Source organism: Podarcis raffonei, chromosome Z (genome assembly GCF_027172205.1).
Source record: "Podarcis raffonei isolate rPodRaf1 chromosome Z, rPodRaf1.pri, whole genome shotgun sequence".
Classification (NCBI taxonomy): Eukaryota; Metazoa; Chordata; class Lepidosauria; order Squamata; family Lacertidae; genus Podarcis; species Podarcis raffonei.
Window position 1 is genome coordinate 11129580 of NC_070621.1, and position 27264 is coordinate 11156843.

General features: G+C 42.7%; 2 protein-coding genes and 1 long non-coding RNA gene across 22 annotated transcripts in view; 1 reads left to right on the forward strand and 2 right to left on the reverse strand.

Moving 5' to 3' along the window:
- Positions 1 to 6334: 6334 nt before the first annotated feature.
- LOC128406694 (beta-1,4-galactosyltransferase galt-1-like) lies at positions 6335 to 9202 on the reverse strand. 6 transcript variants are annotated; one of them, XM_053374264.1, is made up of 3 exons: positions 9086 to 9202; positions 7951 to 8118; positions 6335 to 7716 (listed from the first exon to the last, which is right to left on the reverse strand). In XM_053374264.1, exons 2-3 carry the CDS (start codon positions 8081 to 8083, stop codon positions 6767 to 6769), a joined length of 1083 nt encoding a protein of 360 aa, XP_053230239.1. In that variant the 5' UTR covers positions 8084 to 8118; positions 9086 to 9202; the 3' UTR covers positions 6335 to 6766. The 6 variants fall into 6 exon arrangements, with proteins under 6 accessions (XP_053230239.1, XP_053230238.1, XP_053230233.1 ...); XM_053374263.1 differs by having other exon boundaries at positions 6335 to 8118; positions 9169 to 9202; XM_053374258.1 differs by having other exon boundaries at positions 6335 to 8118.
- Positions 9203 to 9271: 69 nt separating this feature from the next.
- LOC128406945 (uncharacterized) overlaps positions 9272 to 27264 on the forward strand; it is a 38005-nt gene continuing 20012 nt past the window's right edge. For 7 of the 8 annotated variants that reach the window (XR_008328662.1, XR_008328656.1, XR_008328661.1 and 4 more), the window contains exon 1: positions 9272 to 9427. This is a non-coding gene — a long non-coding RNA (uncharacterized LOC128406945). Of the gene's footprint in view, positions 9428 to 12355; positions 12903 to 27264 lie in introns of all 8 variants that reach the window. The other variant, XR_008328659.1, reaches the window with a different exon arrangement.
- RALGPS1 (Ral GEF with PH domain and SH3 binding motif 1) overlaps positions 16853 to 27264 on the reverse strand; it is a 216473-nt gene continuing 206061 nt past the window's right edge. For 7 of the 8 annotated variants that reach the window (XM_053374839.1, XM_053374837.1, XM_053374841.1 and 4 more), the window contains 5 exons: positions 25681 to 25786; positions 21728 to 21820; positions 20960 to 21065; positions 19167 to 19258; positions 16853 to 17526 (listed from right to left, as the gene is read on the reverse strand). In XM_053374839.1, coding sequence (XP_053230814.1) covers positions 17497 to 17526; positions 19167 to 19258; positions 20960 to 21065; positions 21728 to 21820; positions 25681 to 25786 — 427 coding nt within the window. In that variant the 3' untranslated portion in view covers positions 16853 to 17496. Of the gene's footprint in view, positions 17527 to 19166; positions 19259 to 20959; positions 21066 to 21727; positions 21821 to 25680; positions 25787 to 27264 lie in introns of those variants that run through there. The other variant, XR_008328655.1, reaches the window with a different exon arrangement.

Below are 27264 nucleotides of genomic sequence, written 5' to 3' on the forward strand. Positions count from 1 at the left end.
CTCCTCCCAACAGCTCCCTCCCATCGATCGTGGTCACCTGCAGGGGGTTACTTAAAGGGAGTATCTGTATCTGGTGTTCAGCTGCAAACTCCTTACTCATAAAATTACAGGAGCTGCCTGAGTCCAATAGCGCCTTTGTCTTTAGTGGGTGTCCGTTTGCCAGCTCTAGCAACACCTCTATCACTAGGGCTGGTCTTGGAGGTTCCGGCGTGGGCACTTTTACTGGTCCTTGGCCTGGCTGCTGTGCCCTGATGGTGGCAGCCAGGCGTTGGCTTTTACTTGCTCCTGGACTCCCTCCTCCTTCCCCCCAACAGCTCCCACCATCCCTTGCCATTCCTTTCTTTGCGGGCAGACTCTGGCAAAGTGACCTGGCTGCTGGCAGAGATAACATTTCTTGGTGCTCTTCCCCTCCTTCTTCCGCCCTTCACTGGGATTTGAAACTGCGCGCGCGCGCGCTGTTCCAATTTCCATCGGCTCTCCTGGCGGGAAATTTGGCTCTGGAATCTCTGGAATGCGGAAATCCCTCCAACGCTCTCCTTTCCCTTCCCGCTTCTCCAAGGCTCTCGCCTCCTGGCGCGCTCCAATGGTCAGCGCTGATTTGGTCAGCTGGTCCATAGACTCCGCCCTGGGCGCCCGGGAAAGTTCGTCTTTCACCGCCGAAGAAAGCCCCTCTTCGAAAAGCATTTGAATGGGTTCCGCCGATAGGTCCCACCCCAATTTATGTATCAGCATGGTAAACTCAGTCCAGTACTCACGAACCGATCGGCTCCCCTGTTTACAAGCCATCAACTGTCTGCGCACCACTCCCTGCTCAATCTCGCTGGAAAACATCAAATCCATGGCGCGAAAAAACTTCCTCGTGTCCTTCGGCATTTCACTATTCCCTGCCATCAGGGGTCTAACCCAGTCTCTCGCCCCCCCTTCGAGATGGCCAACCACAAACGCCACTCGCGATGCCTCGTCGGGAAAGTCGTCAAACTGCAGATTGAGAGCATACTGCATCTCTGTCCTAAAGGCTTGATAGTTCCTGGGGTCCCCCCCAAACTTCTGCACCAATCCTGGCATCTTTCTTGCTAGTGGGGCGCCTTTTGCCTTTTCTGCATCCTGCGCCCTCCTTTCCTCTAGCCTCGCCATTTGCAGCGCTAGCTGGACCTCCAACACCCGGTACCTTTCTTCCAGGCTTGGACCCTCTCCAGCTCCTCCTGCTCCCCTGGTTCCGGCTGGGTTGCTCATGATGCCTCTCTGCACAAGCTGCTTTCAGGGACTGTCCGATTGCTGTGATGGGATGATGAGCTGCTTGTGCATAAAGTCCTAGTCCCTCAGAGTTTGGCTAAGTCCACAAACCTCTGTCTGTGACGGAGCTCCTTAAGCATGGCTCCATCAGTCGCTCGTAGAATTGGACAGTGGGCGTTTACGGAACTTCTTCCAGCATAAAAGTTCCTTAACGGAAATGCGTCTTCTGGACTCTCGGCGTGACAGTTTCCGGCGAGGAGTGGGTGTCCCTATGGGAGGTCCTGAAACCTCCCCGCTATTTTCGCTGGAAGTGTCTCTGAGCCCTCCCTCCGACTCACTTTCCCTTGGAGCTCTTCCTCTCCCCCTGCTGGTTCCCTCCTCAGCGGATAAGTCTCTCTCAGCCTCTGTGAGCCCTTTCACCTCCTGTTTCTCCGATGGCAGTTCCCTGACAATACGGAAATAGTTATGATAAAATAATCTCAGTACTTAAAACTTGGCAGGGGTAATGATAATAATAATAAGATCCTAGGCGAGGATCGCTTTAATTGCAATGCTTCAACTGCCAACCATTTCTTAGGAAACATATGAAGTGTTTATTCTTTTATTGTAAATGGAGCCTTACCCTATCTACTCAGAAGTAAGTCCCACTGTATTAAATGGAGCTTACTCCCTAGTGACTCGGTAAAGACTGGGCAGCCTTACACTGTAATCCAAAGCATTTTTACATGGTTGGCGCTGTGGTCTAAACCACAGAGCCTAGGACTTGCCGATCAGAAGGTCAGCGGTTCGAATCCCTGCAATGGGGTGAGCTCCCGTTGTTCGGTCCCTGCTCCTGCCAACCTAGTAGTTCAAAAGCACGTCTATGTACTGCTCCAGCAGGAAGGTAAATGGTGTTTCTGTGCTCTGCTCGGGTTCCCCAGAAGCGGCTTAGTCATGCTGGCCACATGACCCAGAAGCTGTCTGCGGACAAACATCGCCCCCCTCGGCCTATAGAGCGAGATGAGCGAGCAACCCCAGTCGTCTGTGACTGGACCTAAGGGTCAGGGGTACCTTTACCTTTACCTAAGCCCCACTGAGCTCAATAGGATTCACTGTCTGGTATGTTCCTGGAACGCGGGTGGCGCTGTGGGTTAAACCTCAGCGCCTAGGACTTGCCGATCGCATGGTCGGCGGTTTGAATCCCTGTGGCGGGGTGCGCTCCCGTTGCTCGGTCCCAGCGCCTGCCAACCTAGCAGTTCGAAAGCACCCCTGGGTGCAAGTAGATAAATAGGGACCGCTTACCAGCGGGAAGGTAAACTGCGTTCCGTGTGCTGTGCTGGCTCGCCAGATGCAGCTTGTCACTCTGGCCACGTGACCCGGAAGTGTCTCCAGACAGCGCTGGCTCCCGGCCTCTTAAGTGAGATGGGCGCACAACCCTAGAGTCTGGCAAGACTGGCCCGTACGGGCAGGGGTACCTTTACCTTTACCTATGTTCCTGCTCATTCTCGCAGTTTCTATTACTACTATTATTATTATTACTATTATTATTACTAATATTATTATCATAATTATAACTTTTTCCTTTCTTTTAGGAGTAACTCAGATGTCCCAGAGACCCAAATAATTTTCTTCTCTATGCAACTACAGCAGCCCGAAGAATATATGCCCAGAAATGAAGGAAGGAAGCAGTACCAACAGCAGAGGAATGGCAGATGAAAATGATCCAATATGCAGAATTGGCAAGCCTAACCAGTCAAATAAGAGATCAAGAAGAAAGGGTATTTAAGGAAGATTGAAAAATGTTTGTAGAATATTTGAAAAATCATTGTAAACTGGTTAGAACATTAGCAGGTTTAGAGTACCGTATTTTTCGTCCCATAGGGCGCACCAGCCCATAAGGCACACCTAGTTTTTTGGGGGGGAAATAAAGGGGAAAAAATTATTTCCCCCCCAAGGCGCGAGGCTGGGACGGGGGAAGCCCGAGCTTCCCCCGACCCCAGAACAGGCTGCTCTCCGCAAGCTGTGGGAGCCCTCCCGCGGCTTCCACAGAGCTACCCGAAGCTCCGGCGCAACTGCTGAGCGCGCCAGGGCTTCGGGAAAGGAGGCAGCGCTGCGCAAGCCAGGGGAGCCATCCCGCGGCTTGCGCAGAGCTACCCGAAGCCCCGGCGCAACTGCTCAGCGCGCCGGGGCTTTGGGATGCAGGCAGCTCTGCGCAAACCGGGGGAGTCCAGGGGGAACTCCCGCGGGCTCCCACGGCTTGCAGATAGCTTCCTGAAGCCTGGAGAGGGAGAGGGGTCGGTGCACACTGACCCCTCTCGCTCTCCAGGCTTCAGCGATAGACTGCATTCGCCCCATAGGACGCACACACATTTCCCCTTCCAGCAGTAAAATATATGTTGATATAAATAGAGAAAGGGAAAAACCTGGACTAGAATATGCAGCAGTAAGGGGTAATCAGAAGGAACTATGGAAGGGGGGGTTGTTTAATTCAATGTTTTGCTTTGTTTATGTTATCATGAAAAATTATAAATAAAACTTTTAAAATAAAATAATTTTTTATTTACCGTATTTTTCGCTCTATAACACGCACCCGACCATAACACGCACGTAGTTTTTAGAGGAAGAAAATCCGTAGGCATGCCACCCGTAGGCATTTCCTCCATAACACGCACAGACATTTCCCCTTACTTTCTAGGAGGAAAAAAGTGAGTGTTATGGTGCAAAAAATACGGTAATTCCATTTATCTGTGGAAGGTGGTGTAATTGGCTCAAGGGGACCAATGTACGTAGGTGTGCATATGACATCTATGTATATAGTGAGATCAAATATGGGAGAAGCCTTCTGATGTATAATTAGATGTCCCTATTTTCACTGGAGAAATGTTGGAGCGTATGCATTCCATCATCAGTGCCTAGATTAGGATCTCTTAAGTGTTTACACTCTCTCACACAGGCCAGACCGGCAAAACTTGTTCTGGGTTCCAACCATGTGGGCAAAGATGTGGTTCAACAGAGCCATTCAGCTACTCTAACCTGTTTTGGATGCTGTTGCTTAAAGAGAGCAATATTAAGCAACAACTAAGAGAAGAATAGAACTCACTGGCAATGACTCACATGGATCTGGGGCGGGAATTTCCATGCTTCCTTTTCCCTCTGCATGCTTTCCACACAAATGCACACTCCCAAACCTCTGCTGCAGATACTAGGCTTGGATTATTTCATTAGATTAATGCATCCTTGGCAGATAACCCTGGCTATGCAGGAATATGTCAAATGAAAAGAGATGTTCACACACTCTCAATATACGTGTATCACCTTGCCACTCCAGATCCACTCCACTTTGCAATGCAAGTGCAGAAATACATGGAAGCAATATAGCAAGCAAGCGACAACAGTTGTGATTGACCAATCTCTCCTTTCTGTAGAGGCACTAGGAATGCCTGGAAAAGAAGAGTCCTGCTGGATCAGACCAATGGCCCATCTGGTCCAGCATTCTGTTCTCATAGCGGCAAGAGCTTTTTTTCTTAAAAAAAAATGTTTAGGGGTACTCTCATTTCCCTACTCATTTTGAAATACTGCCCCTCAATGAGGCCAAACTTAGATTCACAAAATGTTTAGGGGTATGCACACCTCTGTATTCCCCCAGAAAAAAAGCACTGATAGTGGCCATCCAGATGCCAAAATGGGAAGCCTGAAAGTATGACTGCCCTGCATGTCTACAGTGAATGTTCTGTGTGGGTTAGTTCACACAGAAGTACCTTATTTGCTCTTTTAAAACAAACAGACATAACCTGACAAATAATCTAAGGCCAGATCCAGGTGCTCTTGGAAGCAGCAGATTTTGTAGCTCCCTTTCTATCAGGGTTCAGGCCTGGTTTTGGCACAGAAACTGCTTTGGTCGCCTTGCATGAAGACCTTTGTCAGGAGATAGCGAGGAAATATGTCCTTAGGTGGCAACATGAGAACAGGTATTTTCTGCAGTGACTCCCCAGGGAGGTTCGCTTGGAGCCTTTGGATGATTAATATTCTACAGCCTTTTAAATGTTTGTGGGAGGGCAAGGCTTTGGAAAACACCTGCCTGAAACCCTGTAGATCTGCTGCCAGTCAATATAGACAAACTCAAGTTAGATTTGGTCTGACTAAAGACTTGTCCACACTTCCGCTAGTGCTGCGCTTAGAAAGCATGGGTCAGAGCAGTTTTGCACTTGAACCATGCTTTCTAGGTGCAGGTTGGAGCAGTTTTCCCTCTGACAAGATCCTTTCCAATGGAAAATCCACTCTTTAGTGATAGATTGGAACAAATGACAATCCAGGGAAAACCCGAATGGCTGTTTGCTCTGATTGAGCACTAAATAGCAGTTGCCATGGGAGAAAGCAGCAGGACAATAAAGGGTAAAGGTACCCCTGCCCGTACGGGCCAGTCTTGCCAGACTCTAGGGTTGTGCGCTCATCTCACGCTAGAGGCCGGGAGCCAGCGCTGTCCGCAGACACTTCCGGGTCACGTGGCCAGCGTGATGAAGCTGCTCCGGCGAACCAGCACCAGAGCAGCACACGGAAACGCTGTTTAGCAGGAAAATAGGAAGTGTCAATAAGTTGTGTTACACAGTATAAGGCAGCTTCCTGTTTCTAGTTCTTAGGAAGGTACTGTACAAGCTTCCTGAATGTTCTCAGCCAATAGCGTATTTGGCTTGATTGGTTTGAAAAAGATGCAATCTGGAGATCTGTGCTCATAATTTTAAATTTCCAGTATAGGGGATGGGGGATGAGGCACTGTGGCTCCCACAAGGTGCCAGATACTCTGCTACTGAGCTAAGGCCACTCCCCAACTGCTTCACACTTCTTTAGAGATATTTGCACCAGCTCCTTTCCTGAAATCTCTCTCAGCAGGGACACACAGAATTGATTACCATATTTGTTAGGGTGAGGCTAGGAAGGGTTCCTGCATTTTTAAGAGTTATGCAGAATGGAGATGTGGGGTTGTAAAGGCTAACAAGAGGAAAGGGCTTTTGGTCCCATACCCTGCAAGTTCTTTTTCCACTCAGAGAGACTCCTAGAGTTTCTGCCACAGCTTGTATTATTAGTTCCAGCCACAGTTTGGAGGAAAAAGAAGAAAATCCGAAACCATCAGATAAATTCTTTATTCAGGACCAAATAAACTGCACAAAATGATAAGCAAGTTTTTCAAAACTATTCATTGGACAGGATGTTAAGCAACAGTGAAACAGTGAAAAGGGAGAGGAATAGAGAAACAGTCGGTGAATTACAGTTCCTAGGATTTTTTGAAGAAAGCCATGACAGTTCTAAGAGTATGACCTTAGGGCAATCTATAGTGTAGATTTAAGTCCAGGTAACAGTGAATAGAAACTGATGTCCGGGGGAAATACGTTTTTTTAAAAAATCCTTACAACTTTACTGAGCATACAGTAGGTGGTTGTACATTTCTAATTGTAGAATTAAGTTCTACAAATTTAGCATATGGATTGTACCAGCACTTTGTTAGTAAGTAATTTTGTATGTGTAAAAATACAACTGTTTATAAAAGCTACAATGCCTCCTAGAATTTATTCCATCTAAACTTGGAACTCTTTCTAGGGAATTGTTTTTCAAGTATGTTGTTAACATTATTAATCAAAGAAACATTGTATCTCCAGATCGTTGTGTCCCTAATGAGGTATTTTCCAGGGACCTCTTTTTCAACATACTGTCTGCAATGATAAAGAATTGCAATCTCTTTGGGAACTACCAGCGTCTTACTATAACCTTTGAGAATGGTGTGGACTGAAGTCTGAACCACTGCTCTTGGATTAACGATCATCTTTCTCTGATTACTAAACTTCAGTTTAATGGGCTCTCTGTAAATATGCTGCAGTATATTAGTTCCTGGGACCATTTTCCAGGATGAAATGTTGAGTGTGTCTGTAGAGGAAAAGATATGCTGAGGAAATAAATGGTTCTCAAACAAGAAGATGCCTGTCTCTGGATTTCGATCCTCAAGATCGCTTATCATTGTTTTCCAACTCAGATGCTTAATGGGTAGGATAATTTCATCAATGTCATTAAGAACCACATATTTGCTCCTGTACATATTGCGGTAGATGCAATCATTTAGGACTGTAGCTTTCCCATAGTCCCAGTCTTTGGAAGAATACCAGAAAGAAGAGAAATTAACATATGAAAAAATTGGCCATTGAATAATATCAATGGTACCTTCTGCAACATAAAATTCCAATACTTTCTCTATGAGTTGGCTGCAGTTGTACATGTAGACCAGCACTTTCTGTGCACCAAGAATTTTATACATTTCCATGCTTTGTATGAACTGCAAGACATTGCTGTAGTTTCCAAACATGACAGGGAGACAAAGGGTGAATTCAGCAGAAAATGAATCCTTGGGCACACGGTTCTTAATTTCAAACCTTGGTAGCTTGTCAATTTTCCCTCTAGGAGATGAATGAATTGACACGTATTTTGGAGAGCACTTTTTGGGTTCCAAGCACACGATATCTGCTGGACCAAAAGGGAAATCAGTTCTATCCAAGTGAATGTCTATGGCTGCTCTTATTATGGAGACATGGCCATCATGACTACAGCAAAACCAACAATAAAGGTCCTGTATTTTCTTGTAGCGCACTACTGCGATCACACGAGTTAGGTTTCCTTCTCTGTCATCGTGATACGGTGAAATGATAAATGTTTTATTATATTTTAAAGCTGTTATTGTATCATTGGCAATCTCACCTTTGCAGAGATCCGTTGACTGTATTGTTTGTGGCAGCAAAGGGGTTTGCATCAGCCACAAGTATGCTTCAAAGGACAGTACAATTAGAAAGGAAACTACCACCATAAAATTGTTTCTTCTACAGAAATACATCTTTAACTCCTGGCCTTGCAACAAAGTGCCTGTAACTGAAATGGAAAAGCAGGGAGAGAATGTTATTATCAACTTACTCAAAACCAAGAAACCAATTTTAAGGATAGACTTAGAAAGATGCTTAACAAGGCCTTAAAATATTGAATAATTGTGACACTGGAATACATGCCAACTCATAATGATGATATTATGTGTGATCAGCTCTCCCATATATGAAATATCTTCTCAGTGTGTGCTTGAAAGGAATCCACACTCCCTAACCGTAAATTAGTCCAGTTTAGTTCCTCACACTCCTACTAAGGGGGACTTTGCTTTGTCCTCCTGGAGAGGATGGGAGTGGGGAGTGATTTAAATAAGCTTCCCTTCTGCTATAAATGACCCCCCCTTTACTTTCTGTATCTCCTCCCCCCTCCCCAACACCAATAAATGTGGGATAATTCTTCTATACTGTACAGTATTGACAAAAAGACAATATAATCCCTGCCCAAAAAACACAAGTTACTCCACCTTTATAGATGAGCTCTCTGGCCCATGTTAAAAAGCTATCCCTTACCCCAAAGAAAAAGTTATTAGCTAGCCCCATACTTATTTATGTGGGTTTCTCTCATTCGCCCTCCTAGTCTGTGAGAAATACCTCTCAACTCTTGCAAATTCGGGATTTTCTGTCTCTCTCCCCCCACCCCGAATTCATAAAGGGTTCCTATCCGTTTTCCTTTCAAAATGGCGTTTGGTCATGCCTGCTACTACTGTATTAATAAAGTTACCACACGCTCCCCAAACTGGTAAGGGGATGGCACCCCCCCCTCCATTAATATGCGCGCTTCCCTTCCTTGTTCATGGATCCAGGACCCCCCCCCCCAATATACAAAGTGTGTTTGTGGTGGTGGTGGGGGCCTGTTTCCCCAGCTATAGAAGGTTGTTGTGATCTGCTCTCCTCTCCCCCCATAACGAGGGAGCGTATTTTTCACCAACTTGGGTCGGGGGGGCGGCGGTTAGAATTACCTCTTATACAAGGCTTTGCCACGAAGGGGGAAGAAAGTGCGGTTTAAAAGAAACTTAAGACCTGCTCCTTCCTGCCCTCCTACCTCCCAGCACTTTAAGGCCTCTGAAGACAGAAAGAAAAGGAAGAGTGGGAAAAAGGCGGGAAGCGTCCCTTTAACTGCAGCCTGAGGGGATATTTTTTTTTTTAAGGCTGCACTTAAAGGGACGCTTCCCGCCTTTTCCCCCCTCTTCAAGTCATCTTTCCCCTGAAATGGCTCCTAGGTGAGTGCGATGGAAAGAAAACGGACATATCCGTCTAGGGAGCAAAAAAAACAACAACACAAATGAACAATCTTCTTCAAGGTAACAGTTTAAAATAGATCAAGAAGCTAACTGTTTTTAGACTGTGAATATGGCCTCCCCCATATGGCGCAGGCGCACAAGGAGTGGGGAACCCTGCCATCAAGATAGCAGTTTAAATAGATTAACACGTGTAACGACGACGACGACAGTGGATAAATGGATCAAGAAGATAACATTATTATTTATCTCATTTCGCTCACGTGGTTTAAATCTGGGGGCCCTTTTCTGTTCTGCCCTCAAAATGTAGCCTCTCACTTCCCCTCCATCTGCCCCTGTCCAACCACTGTATTTTTTTAGAGATCATTAATGCCGTATTGATTTTTTCAGCCATATAATATGCCTTTTGTGTTAACTGCAATGTTTAGCTTATTTTTCGTTGTTGTTTTGTTAATAGTGTTTTACAGATTGTAATTGTTGATGTTTTCTTAATCTTATAGGACTTGCCATGTATTTGCAATGCTCTGTTATTGTTCTTGATTGTAAGCTGCTTTGAGATTCATTTGAATGAAAAGCGGCATAGAAATACAATACAATAAAATAAAATCTGTTCAAAAAGGGGACGGGGGAAGGCAGTTGGAGTCTTTAAAAATCCCCTCAGAAAAAAGAGAGCAAGCCTGAGGGGATTTTTAAAGCCTCCAACTGCTTTTCCTCAGGGTGGGATGGGAAGAAAATTGAGACAAACTCTTGGTAAAACCTGCCTTTTAAATAACAGTTATAATGATGGTGATGAATATGTAACCTATCGGTTTCTTTTTATAAAAGTAGCTCAAGGCATCTTAAAACATGCACATGAAAACCAGCATAAAACAAAACACATAAAAATCTCAAACACCTTCATATTTTTAAAAGTCAGCAGGACTAAAGCATCCTACCCACCGATAATAAAAGAATCATAGAACATAGAGTTGGAAGGGATCCTAAGGGTCATTTAGCCCAACCCTCTGCAATGCAGGAATCTCAAAGGGCACTTTCCCTACTTTCTAGGACCCTTCCCCAATGCCATAAGGTACAGTGGTGCCTCGCAAGACGAAATTAATTCGTTCCGCGAGTCTTTTCGTCTTGCGCGGTTTTTCGTCTTGCGAAGCACGGTCCGTCGCAACTGCACCTCTTCAAGCGGCTTTAACAAAAAAGGAAACAAACTCGCAAGACGTTTTCGTCTTGCGAAGCAAGCCCATAGGGAAAATCGTCTTGCGAAGCAACTCAAAAAACGAAAAACCCTTTCGTCTTGCGCGTTTCTTGCCTTGCGAGGCATTCGTCTTGCGAGGTACCACTGTATAAATATTTAGATTTAGGGTTGGCAGCCACTAATCTGAGGCACCCAGCACTATAGAGCACAGTAGGAGTAGGCCTCAGGCGTAAACAGGCCAGTTCCCAGTTTTCAATCATTCAGTGTTCCCACCCTAAGTCTACTTTAATAATTTGACTGAAAGGATTAATGCATTCACCTTGATAAGCCTGTTTGGACTTCCCCCTCTCAGAACACTCAGAGTCACTTAACCAAAACACTAGTTTTATTTATTGTAACCCATAAGAAGATCCATGCTGTATGAGGCCAAAGGTTAATCTAATCCATCCTGTTTTTGTAGTGGCCACTTAAGATGCCTCTGGTAATTCGCACTTGTGATTCCTAGTAACACATTCAGAAGGCACGGTGCCTCTGAAAGTGAAGGGAGAATGCAAAGTATAATTTAGCTACAGAAAGAAAAGCAAAATGATGCCCAATACTTGCCTATAATTGGCACAGTGAGAAAACAGTGTTTACTAGGTTACAGAAAAACTACACATGAACAGAAGGAGCTACCTTATGCTGAGTAAGACCTTTTTTAAAGCAACATTTTCTGTGTCTTTTGTATTGGTGGAACCCAGAGTTATCCAGTCATGTTGAATGGTGGGAAATTGAGGATGGAGACAGCATACAATTAAACTATGGAATGTATTAACACAAAGATGTGCTGATACTCACCAACTTAAGACTGCTTAAAAAAGTATAAAGCAAAAGGGGAATGCCTATTTCTCTTTCAATATAATTTGTTCTAGTCAGGTCAAGTCAGGAGTGTATTTAGGGGTTGGCCCCTAAGGTTGCAGGCCAAAAACTGGCTCCATTGCAGCAGCCCTGCAAGACCCCCTCCGTTTGGCCAGTGGTGCTTTTAGTTCTTTGCCAAGGATGAAACCACCATCCCAATCTGCCTTCATACAATGGAGAGACCTGCATTGTCCCAGACTCGTACAAGCCTGGGTGAAACCACCTCAGCTCTCGAGGTGAGAGCTAGAAAAGTTTCATCCGGTGTCTTGTGGGCAGAGGCCAATGCAGAATGTTTTTTCAACATTGCAGTATACCACCAAAGCACAATGTTTGGCTGGCGACACATGGCAGTGTTGAACAGCTGATATCGTCCAGCCCTAACCTCTGGGAACAGAGATACATTGCGTCTGGATACTAGTCTCTCTCAGGGGACCAACAGTAGGAGAAGGATATTGCACTTACATCCTGCTTGTGTGCTTCCCATAGTCACATGGGAGGCCACCTCAGCAGGCCTTTGGTCTGTTCTTAGTTTTCCCCGAGAAAACATTTTATGTACATAAAACTGTAACCAACCAGATGCCTCTAGGAAGCCTGCATGCAGGACATTAAAGAGCTTTCTCCTAACATTTATCCCCCACACCTGAAATTCGGTGGCAAATAACTGTCAAAGTTCTGTTTGCAGTATCATTGAGTATAGTGCTATTCACAGCTTCACTTGACACCAAGGACCACTTCTAATGTTGTTTTTGCCTATTCAGGTTTTTTTTTGGGGGGGGGAGCATGTAGTTGAGAATTAACTCTAAAATGCCAGCAAATTTGTGTGAACAGCTTGATGAAAGTCTTTTGCCTGATTGTTTAACCCCAACATTTCCTAGTTTTCTTTATACATATTTTGTTCTTGTCAGGCTTTATGGAATTGTCTTTTATTCTTCAGAACCTCAACAGAAACAAATTCAACTTCCTGAACCCTGGAGGCTTCTGCCAATACCCATTGCAGTTTCAAATATAAATTTCACGGATATCACAAAGGATAGAAGCCTTTTATTTTTAAAAAACAAGAAAAGTTGAAATCCTCAAGAACACTAATTCTGCAAAGTTTTTAGGTTTTGGAAACTCTTGGGCAAGTGGACCAACTGTCTCTGAATCGGGCTGTCTCTTCTTTAACCCTGCCACTGCTGCCCATGTGCTTCCCCACTTTCAGCCCAATCCACTCAGCAACTAGGAGGGGGAGTGCAATGCAAGTTGGGCGTGCTGCTCTATATCCTCACTTAATGTAGTTAGTTGTCCATTCACCGAGGGCAGCAACTTCAAGGGGCAAAAGCAGCAGGGCCAGAAAGTTCTTGATCAGTAAACATCCTCTTCAGGAATATGGGCCTTGGCAGGAGCCTGACAATGCTAACTTGGCTCCCCAGACTTTTTTATCTGCACCTGGTAAACAACAACCTATTGCATGTGAGTAGCTGCAAGTGGAAATCACGCCTTTGTGTTACTCCTTTGGGGGGTGATGAGGATGAGGGTACTGCTGCTGGATGACTGCTTGTGGATGTGAGAGATTGGATGAGCTGGGCAAGAGGTGTATGTGTGTTAGTTAACCTGGCTCCCAAGCAAAAGGTGGAATGCTGGGGAGCTGCATGTTAAGTGACAGCATGGATGCTGCTGACGAATGCACAACCAGTGTAATCGTGATCTGCTATTTTATATTAATTGCATTTTTCTTTTGTATTAATATGTTCATAGCTTTGGGGGCCTTTGGGTCAAAAAGCAGTTATAAACCATATGTGTAAAATATGTGCTAAAGAAAGAAAACTATATTTTATTTTTACATTAAAGTTTTTAATTAGTGAAACAGTTATCATCAATGTAACAAGCTGAAAAATACAGCAACCTGATAGAAGACTGAGGTAACAAAATACTGTGCCAAAAACCTAAAAGACTCCCACACAAGAGTTAAAAGTTCAGTGGTTATTATGAGAGACAATTCACAAGATTTTTTAGAAAGAGGCCTTACACAAATGGCATGCAGTGGGCTGCTGGAATACAGCTAAAAGTAAAAATAAAATAAAATAGTGCAACAGTTCTCACAAGAAACAAATTGAAATATAGAAATTGGTTTACATCACAATGTGACAAATGGGTCAAAAATTGAATACTATTGTCTATACCTTGACTGAGTGCTAATTGGAAAAACATGCATTTTGGCACTAAGTTTACTTTTAAATTACATACACGCTAATAAATTAATAATAAATAATATTGCTCAATACAGCTAAACAAATCATTAACAGTCATCCTGAAAATAATTTGATAGGGACCCTTTTGCAGAATAGCTGAACAAAAAGACTAGCTTTGTACAATTATCACTGTTCACTAGGACCTGATCCAGTAGTCTGTTCTGGGCATAGGAATACTGATGTGCAGTATGCAGTATCTCACCTGCACCAGCACCACTATTCATTTCAAAGGACAAAGCCAATTTGCCTTTGCACACGTGGATCTGTTGCCACCATTGAAATTATTTGAACTGTTTTCAAGCACAAGAGCTGAGTGTGAGTTTGTGTGTATTTTCACACACACACACACACGCCAGGGCACAGTTTTTGTGATATGCTTTGAGGGAGGTGGTATTTTAAATAGTACCAATATGCATCACTTGAATTCACAGTAAAAGGTGCACACACAAAAAAATCAGTAGCTAAGTAGAGCTTCATGCTTTTATAGGACGAGAACCATTTAAATGTGGATTATGCTAATAACAATTTCCATATACTGTACTAACACTCGTTTATTTCATCTTCTCAAAACACTGCAGCAAAGATGCTTATATTGCTGAATACTGCATCATATCACCATTATCATACAACTCATTATTGTACAACTTTCAATGTCCATATACAACAAATCAAAATCATGGCCAGCCATTTGCATCACTGGTTCTTGCTTTCTTTTCTTAAAAACAAAAACAAAACAAAACATTCCAAATGCAGATTTGCAGAGGGACTTTCAAGTAGCTTAATTCCAAGAGATTTCCCCCCTCTACAGATGCATGCAAGTTTCATTCATTACAAAAGGAGATTTCCCCTCTCATGGGTGTCACCATGACAAGTGTTATTTTCATTAATGCAATGTCATTATCAAGGACTGTGCTGATTTCTGATCCAAATTCCTTTGGACTGAGGTGCTTGATGTAAAAGGGTGGAGGCTGATGAGTTTTGGGAGGCATTTTTCTTGTGATGTGGGGATTCTTCACAAGCCAAAATATTTTCCCTTGTTTATCCAGTAAGTAAAATATAAAGCAAAATACAGATCTGCTTTCTGTAAGTGTTTGTTCTGAAAGAGTTTTGCAGCCAAATACCACACATTCTTACTTAGAAGGCCCACTAGATTCAATGGGACTTATTTCCTCATAATTTACCTTATTTTCCAGCCTTCATGTTTGACAGCTGTTTCTGTCCACTCAGAGGCATCTAATAAACTCCCTTTGCCTTCAATAGTGTGTGGTTTTTGGATGTAGCCACTGTGATTTCAGTTTGTGGTTCACACTGACTTATGAACAAGCCAGTAAGTGTAAGCATTTATTATTTAGGTTTAAATGTTGCTCTTCTGACTAACTGTGAGCACCTGGATTACTGATGAATCATTATATAACTAGGTCTTGGAACTTATTCTGAGCAGTTCAAATTTATTTTGCTTCAAATATGTTTTGACGAAAGAGCTACAGTTAGTATTCTAACCAATGCATATTTTAATCCCTAAGGGACTTACAGATTGTTCTTCTCCATCCGATTATTTGATTGGTAGGCAACCCAAACACCACTGTTTTTCCTTAAGCCATTCGTTGACAATGGAGTCACTAAATTATGCATGTCATAATTCCCTTTCTATAGCATTTGGTCTTTGGCAGCATGAGAAGGCCTAGTCCTTTTAACCATTTATTAGTTTCCCTGCATCAGGTGGGTGCTCCTTGCATTTTTGGCATCCTTGGAAGTTACAAAGGATAAAATTCAGGCTGGGCTGTCAACGGAAAGATCCTTTGATTTATTACAACTGTAGAAGTGATGGTAATGTTATCCATGGTTTTGTAATGAGTTTCTGGCTTAAATACGGACATTTAAAACTTGAGTACACGCCTGGATGAGGCTAATTATTTAGTATAAAAGGATGGTGTTGGCTTTTCAGCATTAAGTAGGAGGTTTGGAGATCAGACTTTTAATAACCATCATTCAGCTGGCAAGATGTGTCTCTTTCTGCATCCTGCAGGTAGGTGGGATATTATCAGCACATATACGCAGAAAAGTTACAAAATCATACACCTTTGCTTTTGATGGCAAATCCAGAGAAATGTTCTTCTTGAAAAAACAATCCAAACATGTAAACTCCATCTCTCTGTACAAGAGAACCCTTCAAAATTGTATCCCAACACATTATGAGATGGTGATGTCTGAAAAGAGAATTCCATTCATTGGCCGATGATAAGAGTTTGTTGATAGACCTATAGATATCCTATTACAGCTACCTCACTCTCATGAATTTAGCTTTTGGATTGGCAAGAAAGCCAGCTGTGCAGCTCCCAACTGTAAAAAGGGTGTTTGGGGATACATCTTGCTGTAAAATTGCCTATTGCCCCTTTTGGGTAGCTTACTAGATTCAGTAACTAGGTTCTCTTTGACAGCCAGTTTCATACTGGATTTCAGTCTTAGATCTATGACACAAGCATACAACATAACATTTAAAAACAACACAGTCAACAGACACTGAACATTAAAGGAAATTATTTAAAATAAAAATATTCAAAGATTAACAATATCCAATTAGATCAATAGACAGCATGCCCTTGCCAGAGCTTTCTTCAGATGCAGAGTTCTGTTAATCTGAAATGGCTTCCCAAGTTTATTAAAAGCTGTACCACTCAGTTGTAGTCTTGCAGATGTTCAGTGGCTGAGTGCTTACTGACTGCTATTCATATGTTAGGAAATGAGGGAAAGGGAGATAATCAATGTATTCTTTCCTTGCTGAATACAGCCTTAACACTGATTTTCTGTGAAAGAAAGGTATGTGAAGTATCAAAAAAGGTGGGCTCAGGAAGGATATACTGGCAACCGCCCCCCCACCCCCAGAGAAAGGGAGAGGGTGTAACCCCTCGTCCCAAGGCAGGAATGCTCTTGCAACTTAACTGATCGAGCAGATGCCCTGTGCCCAACACACAGCTAGACATTTTTGATGAATAGCACCCACAGTAAAAAGAAAAACGAATAATTTAAGGCAAATATTTCTTTTTGGAGTGAAAGAACCCAGGAGGAGCGTTAACACCAACTGATTTTTCAGCAGCAAGAGACCCTTCATTTGCCTGGGCACCTGTAGTTAATTAAAACAAAGCAGCACAACCAATTACAAGAAACAAACACTAAATTGAAGGTGGTTTATCTTGTGCCAAAATACACATTTCTCAAATAGCTCAGGTATGAACATTGGTTTGTCCCTATGTTTGATACAAAATCTGAGGCAGCCACATTGCCAAGCAACTCAGTGCACTTAAGGTTATAAAAACGTTGTTCCACAATGTCCTATTCTAATTGACACTTTGCAGCAAAGTTAACACTGTCATCATTTTGTGCATTAGAAATAATTGAAAACCCAACATGGGCTAAATGTTCTTCAGTCACATAAAGCAGCTCAACAATAAAAAGAGCAGTTAAAAAAAAAATCCGCAGAAGATGTGATGCACAGTTTGTGGCAGAACAGAAATCCACGGTAGTCTGTGACCACAAAGCTAAAGTCAAGGATCCTGCACTAAGCAGGTTGTATCTTCAATCAGTCTAAATCACCTCTCTCATCAGTGCATTGAGTTAGATCCTGTCCTAAGGACAACATTCACTTTCTGCTTTTAGAAGCTGTGTCATAATTACTTTCAAGTTATATAAGAAAAGTGCTGAAGTCACTGTTACAGACAGCTGGCTCACTCTAGAGTCCCCTTCCTCCATTTTCCTGTGGGAATGATTTTCCCATCCTGCAGTTTGGCACTTGAAGTCACATCACATACTGGAGCACGTTATTCAAATGACATAAGGTTTGCAGGTACCTGGCAGAGAAAAGTAAACTGGTCAGTACAATGAATGGTCAGCCTATCATGGATAGAAGACGTCAGCATCCCAAGGCAGTGGAAGTGCTCATGCAAAAAGAAAAAAAGGAAGTTATAAATTGGTTCTACATCTATAAAAGCTATTTATTTATTTAAACATAAGAAAACCAGAGGAAGTTGCGTACACCAGCAATAGTTTCATCAACCAGGAATGTATGATTAACAGCTTAATGCGTGGTCTGAGTGATTTGCTGCATGTTCTGAAATCATTAACCAGAGTGGCTGAGTTTGCTTTCTCCCCTCCTCACCCCAATCCCTTTTCTGTTGTAAGCCTGAGCGTGGGGACTTCTTTATTTTTGATATCTGAAAATGGTTCTGGACAGTGATATTTTTCTAGAAAAAGAGGTGCCAGAACTCACCATGAATGCCTCCCTTGTTCTCTTATAATGGCAATGGCGCTCACCTGAGAGGTGCCAGAATTGAGTTCTGGTGAGTTCCGGCTGAAAAAAAGCCCTGGCTCGGGAAGTCTTTTTGGCTGAAGAGCAGGGTAAAAATCTTCTCAGACCAAGAGTAAGAGTACTTTAACAGAGAAACCATGCACTGCACACTGAATTAAATTTCCATATCATAAATTAAAATGTTTGCAATATAGTTAGTATTGCATAGTTAGCGAGTAGCTGGGCCGGGCTCAGGTCCTCTCAGTGCTCCTTATGTGTAAGGGGCTTTGGTGCAGCAACATCTCGTTCCCCTTGCCCCCTGCTCTAAAATGACATTCAGCTGCCAGAGTCAAGGAAGCAAAAGTGTGGTATGCACATGACACATTATTAGGCGGAACACCCTGGGGAGCACCAGGCAGAGTGCCTCTTGCCGGGAAGGGGGTGTAATAAAGCATTTTTTAAAAGGGAGGGGCAAGGCGCATAGAGACAGGTGGGATCAAAGCATGGTGTGGCAAATTAACATTCCTCCACCACAAGACATAAGAAACTGCACGAAGACATGGGACAGTGATTCTGTGTTGCCCTACCCACCAGCCATCACTTGCTACCTGCTCTGCTCAGGGCAGATTCAAAAGTCTATAAAGCAACTTTTTTAGTATGCAGTCTTGCAGAAAAGAGCAGCTTCCCCCACAACCCTCGTGGATGAATACAAATAGCCAAGACCACTGTCAAGCCGGCTGCTTCTTCCTCTTCCCCTGGAAAAGGCAGTCTGGAGGTAGCAGGCCCAAGGGTGCTGTAGCTGAGCTTGGTGATAAGATGTTGACATTGTTGCTGAGGGGTGCCAAAAAAAGGCCTTATGACCTGTGTGTTGAACTACACTACTTTAAATATATAAATAATAGTTGTATCCAACTATGTTCTACTCAGAGTAGACCCACTGAAATTAATGAATCTAAGTTAGCCTTGCCCATTAATTTTAATGGACACACTTGAAATAAAACTAATATCGGTTACAATCCATACAATAATATTTTACAACCATTCGCAAACAATGCAATTTTGGAGAAACTTTGAGAGCTCAGATGCAGGTGGTGTAAGCACTCCTAATTTGCCTAGGGCTTTTGTTGTGGTTATAACCCCATTCAAAAAGTTTCCACATGGCTACTATTTTAGCTTCAAACAGAAACAGAAGAAAAACCTTACCTGAGGCCTGTTGCTTCTGCATGCGTCATCCAAATGTTTGTGCCACAGTATTGCATGAAACCTTGAACCAGTCTGAAACTTGTAAACATTGCCTACAAGTTAAAAATATAAGGTAAGAAGGAGCCCTTGAGCTTTGGAAGAAACAGAACAAGATGCTGAAAGGTTTAAAAAAGCCAACACTTTATCTGGTAAGAGAGAAGATCTTGGTAATGACCAGTTTGGGTGACCACTGAAGAACCTTAGTCTGAAATGTCAGAGTACTCAAAAGAGTGAGTATGAATTGATCAGAACACCAACCAGTCTAAAAATCTTAACCAGCCTCGCTGTCTTTGTTTCTACTGAGTAAAGCTGGTAGTTTAAGAATGTATTCAGTATTTACCTTGTTGATTTATAAGAGCTGGGGGATATACTGTTTAGCATGCTGAAGCAGGAGCAGCTTATTGACTCCTGCCTTGCCAGTTTTCATAGCAGGCAGGCTAGCTGGACAGGCAATGAAATACTTTACTTGGGCAATTATGAAAGAATCTGAAACTTGTGTTGCGTGCGGGTGGAAACCCAGCACCTTTTTGTTGCTGAGGAGTGTTTAATGGAGGGGTGAGGAAACTTTTTCAACATGAGGGCTGTGTTCCCTTTTGGGGAACCTTCTGTGGCGTCACATGTTAGTATGGGCAGGGCAAAAGCATACCCTCCAACATTTCTCTGATAAAAATAGGGACTTCATAGTAATAATTTTAAGATTTATACCCCACCCATCTGGCTGTGTTGCCCCAGCCGCTCTGGGCAGCTTTCAACATATATAAAAACATAAGAAAACATTAAACAAAAACCTTCCCTATACAGGGCTGCCTTCAGATGTCTCAGGGGTTGGATAACTCCAAACCCCTCCAACATTTCTCTTATGAAAATAGGGATTCCTAAGAAAAAGCAGGATGTTCCAGGGTCAAATCAGAAACTGGGATGGCTTCTGTAAATCTGGTACTGTCCCTGGAAAATGGAGACACTTGGAGGGTCTGCAAAAGTGGGCAAAGCAATGGATGTGACTATTATTATGTACAGACATTCCAGCCACACAAAAGCCAGGGCTTCACACCCAATCACCCACCTTTCAATCCTTCATCCCAGCAAACATTATCAGACACATTTAAATGAGGCAAAAGCACTTAAGGAAGCTGTAGAGGAGAAGTAATGAAGGGTGTGGCTTGGTGAGAGGGGTGTGGCCTGGAAAGGGGAACAGCTTAGATAAGAGAGGGCTGGAAGATTGCATTCAATCCTCAGACCTGATGTTCCCTACACCCGTTTTAACAGATCCTGATCGTTTCCTTTGCATTTTACAGTTTTGAATGTAAATTGAATTATAAACAGCATTTTTTCTGAATGTTCCCATGTGGGTATATACCCGTCAGCCAAGGATAATGCTTTATATTATCTGATGAAGTAGACTCTAGTACAGTACACAAAAGCTTGTGCTATAGGGCTTTTGGTTGTTTTAACAAAAGCATAGTAAATGATGGTGTGCGGTCATTGGATTAAGGGGACTAGGCTAGTCCCCTAAATGTTCCCCTGGCGCCTCCTTCACAAAGCCTGGGAAGTTTCTACCTGGCTTAGGGAGGGAGGCATGATGCTCACGTGTACAACATCACATGCATGACATTGACACCCCACACAAGCTAGTGCCTCTGGCCTTAACTGTTCCCCTCTGAAAAATTTCACTGCATGCCACTGATAGGAAAGCTTACTGTTACTTAGCACACTTACTGTTCTGAAGAAAGTCCAATTAAAAATAAAACACCCACCTTTATCTGGGTTATTTAGCTGGAAAATATCAGGGTGTTCAGGGTCATCAGGCAGTGCTACCATCCAGCCCACAATAGAAACCTTTTTCCCCGGAGTAGATTTATACTAAAGGAGAAAAAGTCAAGGAAGAATATCAATGAGCTGAATTGTGAAGTATAGGCGACTCTCCACTTACGCAAAGGTTGCATTCCGGGCCCCTTATGCATAACTGAAATGTGTGTAAGTGGGGAGCACCCTTACGTAAGTGGGGAGTCCTTTTGTGGCTCATGAGGAGGCCCTCCTCAGAACCCAAAGAGGATGTCCTCTGGGGAGAATTTCCTCCCAAGCCAGAGGCACAGTGGGGCTTTTTTGAGCTGCTTAGTTGACATGCGGGAAAGCTTCCCCATAAGTCAGCTGAGCAGCCTCAACAAAGCCCCGCAGAGGAGACCCTCCCTAGAGCCCAAAGAGGACATCAGCTGAGCAGCCCTGCACATCAGCTGTTAGGCAGGGAGGCTGAGCAGCCTCTACAAAGACCTGCTGCCCCACTGTCTGGGGAGGGTCTTCTTGTGAGCCACAAGGACTCTCCAGGGTACTTCCACTTCCAGGTTCCATTTCTAGCTTCCTGGCACCGGGCATGTACGCAATAGCATGCAAGTTGGGAGTTGCCTTTATTCTGCTACCCTGGGCTGCTTTGTGTTTTTGTGAATACTGCAGCCAATTGATTCTCTGAAACAATTGCAGATAGGATGTGCACTTGGTCTACAAAATAAGGCAAATTATTTGCTTACATGCTTTCTTTCAGTGCCTCTTAATGACTTTGCTCCAAAGTAGATCAGAGTAGATCCTGAAAGGGTTACCCAATATCTAGTCCAGGAGGAAAGCTGAAAGGAGGAAATTAAAAAAAAACTTTCAAAAGCATACATAAATTTCCAGAACTAACATGAAAGAAGGTGAGATGCTTCAGACATGCTATCAACTATGAGGCTGCATTTGCCGTGAAGAAAACCCAGCTATTCTGCCTTCACTTTGAAAAACAAGGTTATGTGCTGTCCCCTGCTGGTGGGGATGGATGCATTACAGCTCAGTAATTCAGCTCCAGTCAGCATAATAATAAATGCACTTCAAACCTTTAGGATCAATCAATGGCATTTTCAGAAAAGGCCATGAGGAAATGTAGCGGTATGTGGGGCAAAGCCTAAAGGCCTGAGTCCTCTCCTACAGAATGCGAAAAATAGCAGATATGTACTCTTCATTTTGTACTCTTTCTTGTACATGTCTGCCTTTCTCCTCCCCCCCCCCACCCTCTTGAAGGCAGTGAAAATTACTGCCAATAGGAAATAGTTGCCATATAAGAAAGAATCCTTGGCCTAAAACTCTTCCATTCCACCCAAACCAATGCCATTTCATATATACTCAGTGCTTTTTTCTGGGGGTACATAAGGGTACACATTACTGGCACTTTTTTTTCTAAAAGAAAAACTTATGGAGAGAAGGGTTCCAGGGTGTGGAATATAACCTGGTTTTGAAATTTAAACAAAAGTTCTATATGGTGTAGGATGCGTGGTGGCAGATTCTTTTGTTTGGGTGTTTCCAGGAGCGTCTCTTAAAACAGCAGCCAGATCTGGAACCCATATTTAGCCCAACCTGCAACACATTTGATCATATGCCACCAACCCTAGTCTGCCCCAGCCAGCCACCACCTGTCTGTCTTACAACTTGCAACTAGTCCAGGTAGTGTCTTCTGGCTGTCAGCTTCCATCTGAGTCTCATGCTGCTCTTGTAGAAGTCAGCAGGGAGGAGGACAAAACTACTGTAGAGTTACATGGATCTGTCCTTAGTGCTGGTTCCTACTATTGGGCCTCCCTGCTTTCCATCCTGCCTGTCCCAATGGGAATCAGGCACCTCTATTGCCACTATGTGCAACCGTTGTAGGTTTGGTCATGACATACTTGTAAGAAGAACATCAGAACCATAGAAAGGAGAGGGAGATACAGAGGGTTATTATGAAAGAGGGTACTGCAATAGGGTGCTGGTTGTCCCTGTACTGTCCACTAGTTCAAATAGCATGTATAGCCTTGGAGACAGCCATCTTAGGTTGAAAATGTTGTTGGTCAGATATTCCGGGTTAGCGCCATCGGCTAATGGCGGATTCCCTCCGAGCTCTGGAGGGAATCGGCTCCGCAGGATCCGGGTCTTGCCGCTGCGGCGACGTGGGGACCCTCAGAAATCACAGGCGCTGAAGCCTGTGAACCTGGTGACTCGGTGGGCACCATTTGCGCCCCCCTGACCCGCGAAGGAGCCTTTTTAAAGGCTTCGGAACGGGGGACGGGGTGAGCGGCGCGGTGCTGAGAGTCGACTGCTTCTCCTGCGGAGTGAAGCCGCATGCCATGGTCGGAGAGCGCTGACTTCTTCTTGTGAACAATTGGACTCTAAAAGCAACAACCCGTGAGTAATACGGAAATTGGATTTGTAAAGAAAATTTTTTTTTGAATTAGGCACGATCGGGGAAGGCGCAAACAGGAAGTCCATCTCCCCGTCTTATAAATAATCTAAAGCAAGGACTAGCTAACTAAGGTCGAGAGAATTTCTTCTTCTTTATTGGCTAAAAGACATTAATTTCACGATTTGGCAGTATAAGTAATTTTACTGGAGGATAAGAGCTAATTTTGAGAGCTGAAGTGCCACCCCCCCCGGACCCGGGAGTGATCCGCGAGAGAGCCTGTTGAGGAGATATAGAAGAGTTTGACAGCTGTCAAATTAGCTGTCAAGAAGGAAAAAGAGAACTTTGTTTCTGCTGTCTCTGCTGGATATATTTGCTACAATTTGGTTATATTTTGTTGAAAACAAGGAAGAACTGATACAAACTAACTTGATTTTTGGATTTGAACTGGAAGGAAGATAAAGTAACCAAAATCCCTCTAGAGGGGATTTTGGGACATTACAAGAATGGCTGAAGGAGGAAAAATTCAAGCTAAATTGGACAGAGTGTTTCTTTTCTTGGGAAAGTTACAAGGCCAAATTGATGTTTTGGCTACAAATGTTGCAACTCTGGACTTAACAGTAAACAAATTCATTGAATTTGATAAGGACTTGACTCATGAAGTTCATGCAGCTGGACAAGAGAAACTTGAAAGATTTGAGAGTGTGGAGAAAGAGATATATGTTGTTTCTGAGGAAAAGGAAGGAGGAGATGTAATGTTGCAGATGACAAAGGAGAGCCAGAGGCCTGACATGATGGCTACAAAGGAAAATAAGTACTAGATTATGAAAATCTGTTTTGAATTGAAGATTGAAGAATGGAGAGATCTCCTTATGTGGAGATCTGAAGACCTATGGATTACAAATTTGATTAAGGTGGAAGTTGGAGCTTTTGGGACATTTGGACTTAAAAGGAGTAAGAAACAAGATTCGGGCTCCACTTTTAAGTATGGAGGTCTGGCTGGTAGAAATATGGACCCTATTGGGACAGAGCTTCTCCGAGATCTGGTGTTTAATATTAAGGACTACCAAAAAAACCGGCAGAGAGGAATTGAGAGAGAATTAAGAGCCTCGGACGTGAGGTCTCCAGGCTGATAGTAGATTAAGACTGATGGACATTTGTTGGGGATTGAAACCGGGAAAGGGTGGGGTGGGGTTTGGGAATCCAAAGGGTGCATAATTATAATCTGTTTTTTTATTTTGTTTTGTTATTAGTATGAAAATTGGGGAATTCGTGGAAGGGAATTTGGGTCGACTTTAGAAAAAAGTTTTAAGAATGAGCACTGATGTTTAAATACTGATGTTTATAAGTTAAAATTGGTTTTTCTAAAATGAATTAAATATAAAAAGGTCAAAAATTGGGGACAAGAACTTGTTGAATTAACAATTTGAATTGGAATATAAGAAGGGGAGGTGTGGGGAAGTCAGGGAAATATGTTATTGAAAATAAGGATTGTAAACTATGTGTTTTTAACTTTTTTGTTTTTTGTTTTTTTGATTTTTTAATGTATAAAGGTGGAAAAACTCAATAAATATCTTTTTTTTTAAAAAAGAAAATGTTGTTGGTCGGTGCCAGGCCAGTAAATGGTAAAACAACAAGACAAGCATGCCAACCCATCTTGTGTTAAAGAAAACTGGTGGGATGAAACGGGGGAGGTTATTTTCTCTCAGCTCTGTCAACCAGGATTCGCTGCAGAACAGCATCTAAGTCTTGGGGGTTGAGGAGGCAGAGTTGCAGTGGGGTTACCATGATTGCATCTCCCTGACCATGTGTCCTCTCCTACAGTCTGCTTGGTTCAAGTGTGTTTATCCTAGTGAGGCTAGACTGGCCTCCTCCTTGTTGAACCTTCTCCTTGGCAGGTGAAGATTGTTTTATTCAGGCAGGCTTTCAGGAACTGACTGCTTTTTAGGAAAATGGTAGTGTTTAAGTAATTTGTTCTTAACATTGTTTTAATTCCATTATTGTTTAATTACCTTGAAGGTAATTACTTTTATGTGTTTTTAGCTTTCTGTGGTTTAGTTGTGCTCATTTCGATTTTTGCAAGGTGCCTTAAGTCTGAGTTCTGGGAAATAGGCAAGAAATAAATAAATATTATTAACAACAACATGAGACATAGCCCATGGCTCTTTCTGTTCAGCCAGAGTTAGCTGCCATGCTGTTTTTGACACTCTACTGCTTTCTTTAGCAACCATAAAATATTATTCAAATTGTAATGAGGGGTTTAAAAGCATAAGCAAGGGGGGGGGGAGGAGAACCCCTTACTGTAGGCTTCCTGCCTTCTTTTAGTAATGTCTTTCTTCTTAAAGGCCCTTCCATGGTAACAACCCCCACGGAACTCCCTGATGCGCAGCTGCAGGCACCTGTTGGACTGAAATAACAAATGTCAACTCTTTGGTGGGAGCAAACAAAATCAAATAATCCAGTGATTAAATTGTTCAAAAATTTACACAGGCCTTTCCTCGTGCCATCAATATTGTCCTAAACATTGGCTGCAGACTTTGTAGTTCATGACTAGTATTACAGTAAACATGTTTTAAAAAAGAAATTTAATGTAAGTTTTCCACTGAAGTGCATAAACAAGGACATTAGAAATAACTTCTTGGCATGAACCAGAAAGTAGCCTATGCAGACAATGAAATGGTTGTTTCTGCCCTTCAAAACAGCTTTTTTTAAAGGAAAGTTTTGGCTACATGAGCCCAGGAAGACTAATTTGTATTAATATATAGATTTTTTTAATAATAATAAAAAAATTGGTAGAACTTTTTCAGATCATGTTACAATATGAACCATACAAGTAATATGACCTTCTAACATAAAAAACAATGGAAACACATTAACCAGATTATGATAACTGTGGACAGGAAACATGCTTCTTTTTCACAACACAGAAGGAATCCTTAAAGAAACTGGTGGAGACAGTGTCAACCAAGAAAGAGACCAACATATGGTAAAGTATGTCCCCCATCATATTGTGAGCTGGTGAAGGTTTAGAGATACGTGGCCAGTGTTGAGCCCATCATTCTTTGTCTTCTGCCATCCAATTAAGTCATTATGACTATTATGAATATAAATAAATAAATTTTATGCACACTTCTTAATAGATTTTTATTTTATTAAACCATTTAAGTATATTTTCCTAAGAATGAATGAATGAATGAATGAATGAATAAAGCTGTCATGCTACTGAATGCCAACTAAATGGTTTATGGATGCCAATATACAATGCCAAGTGAACCATAAACCCCACTACGTTATTAAATGAGTGCTAGCAGCCATCACATCCATTACTTAAGTTAGATTCTGGAAGATTTAACAGCAGGGAAATATTGATTGAGTTAGAAGCTTGCCCAGGAGGAATTTCCTACTTAATAAACATTCATTGCCCAGAACACTTCATAGTCCCATATATATAAGGATGTCAAACACAAAGGGACCAATTCAAGCAGAAATATGTTTGCTTTCACTTAGTTCTAAGCAAACAGTAGAGTAGCTATTTCAGTCATGGGAAAGACATGACAATAAATGCATATAGAACAAGCTAACTTGGGTTCTCTTTGACCTCATCTGCTAAGCCTATATGCAACTGGCTATGCAATTCACAGCTCTGTGTGAACCACCTGGAGATGAGCATGTGTTAACTGCACAAAGGACATGAGCCAAATTCCACAAGCTTGTGAATTAAACTGTGAGTGCTGAATCTGGGACTGGCAGTTGTTTGAACTGTAGCCTATTAATTATTAACATATTTGTATAGATAGTCCACATAACTATTTGTTTCTGCGTGCATTGGTTCAAGGCCATTATCTGAATACTTGTCCTTTTTCTTCTATTTCTCTCTTTCTCTAT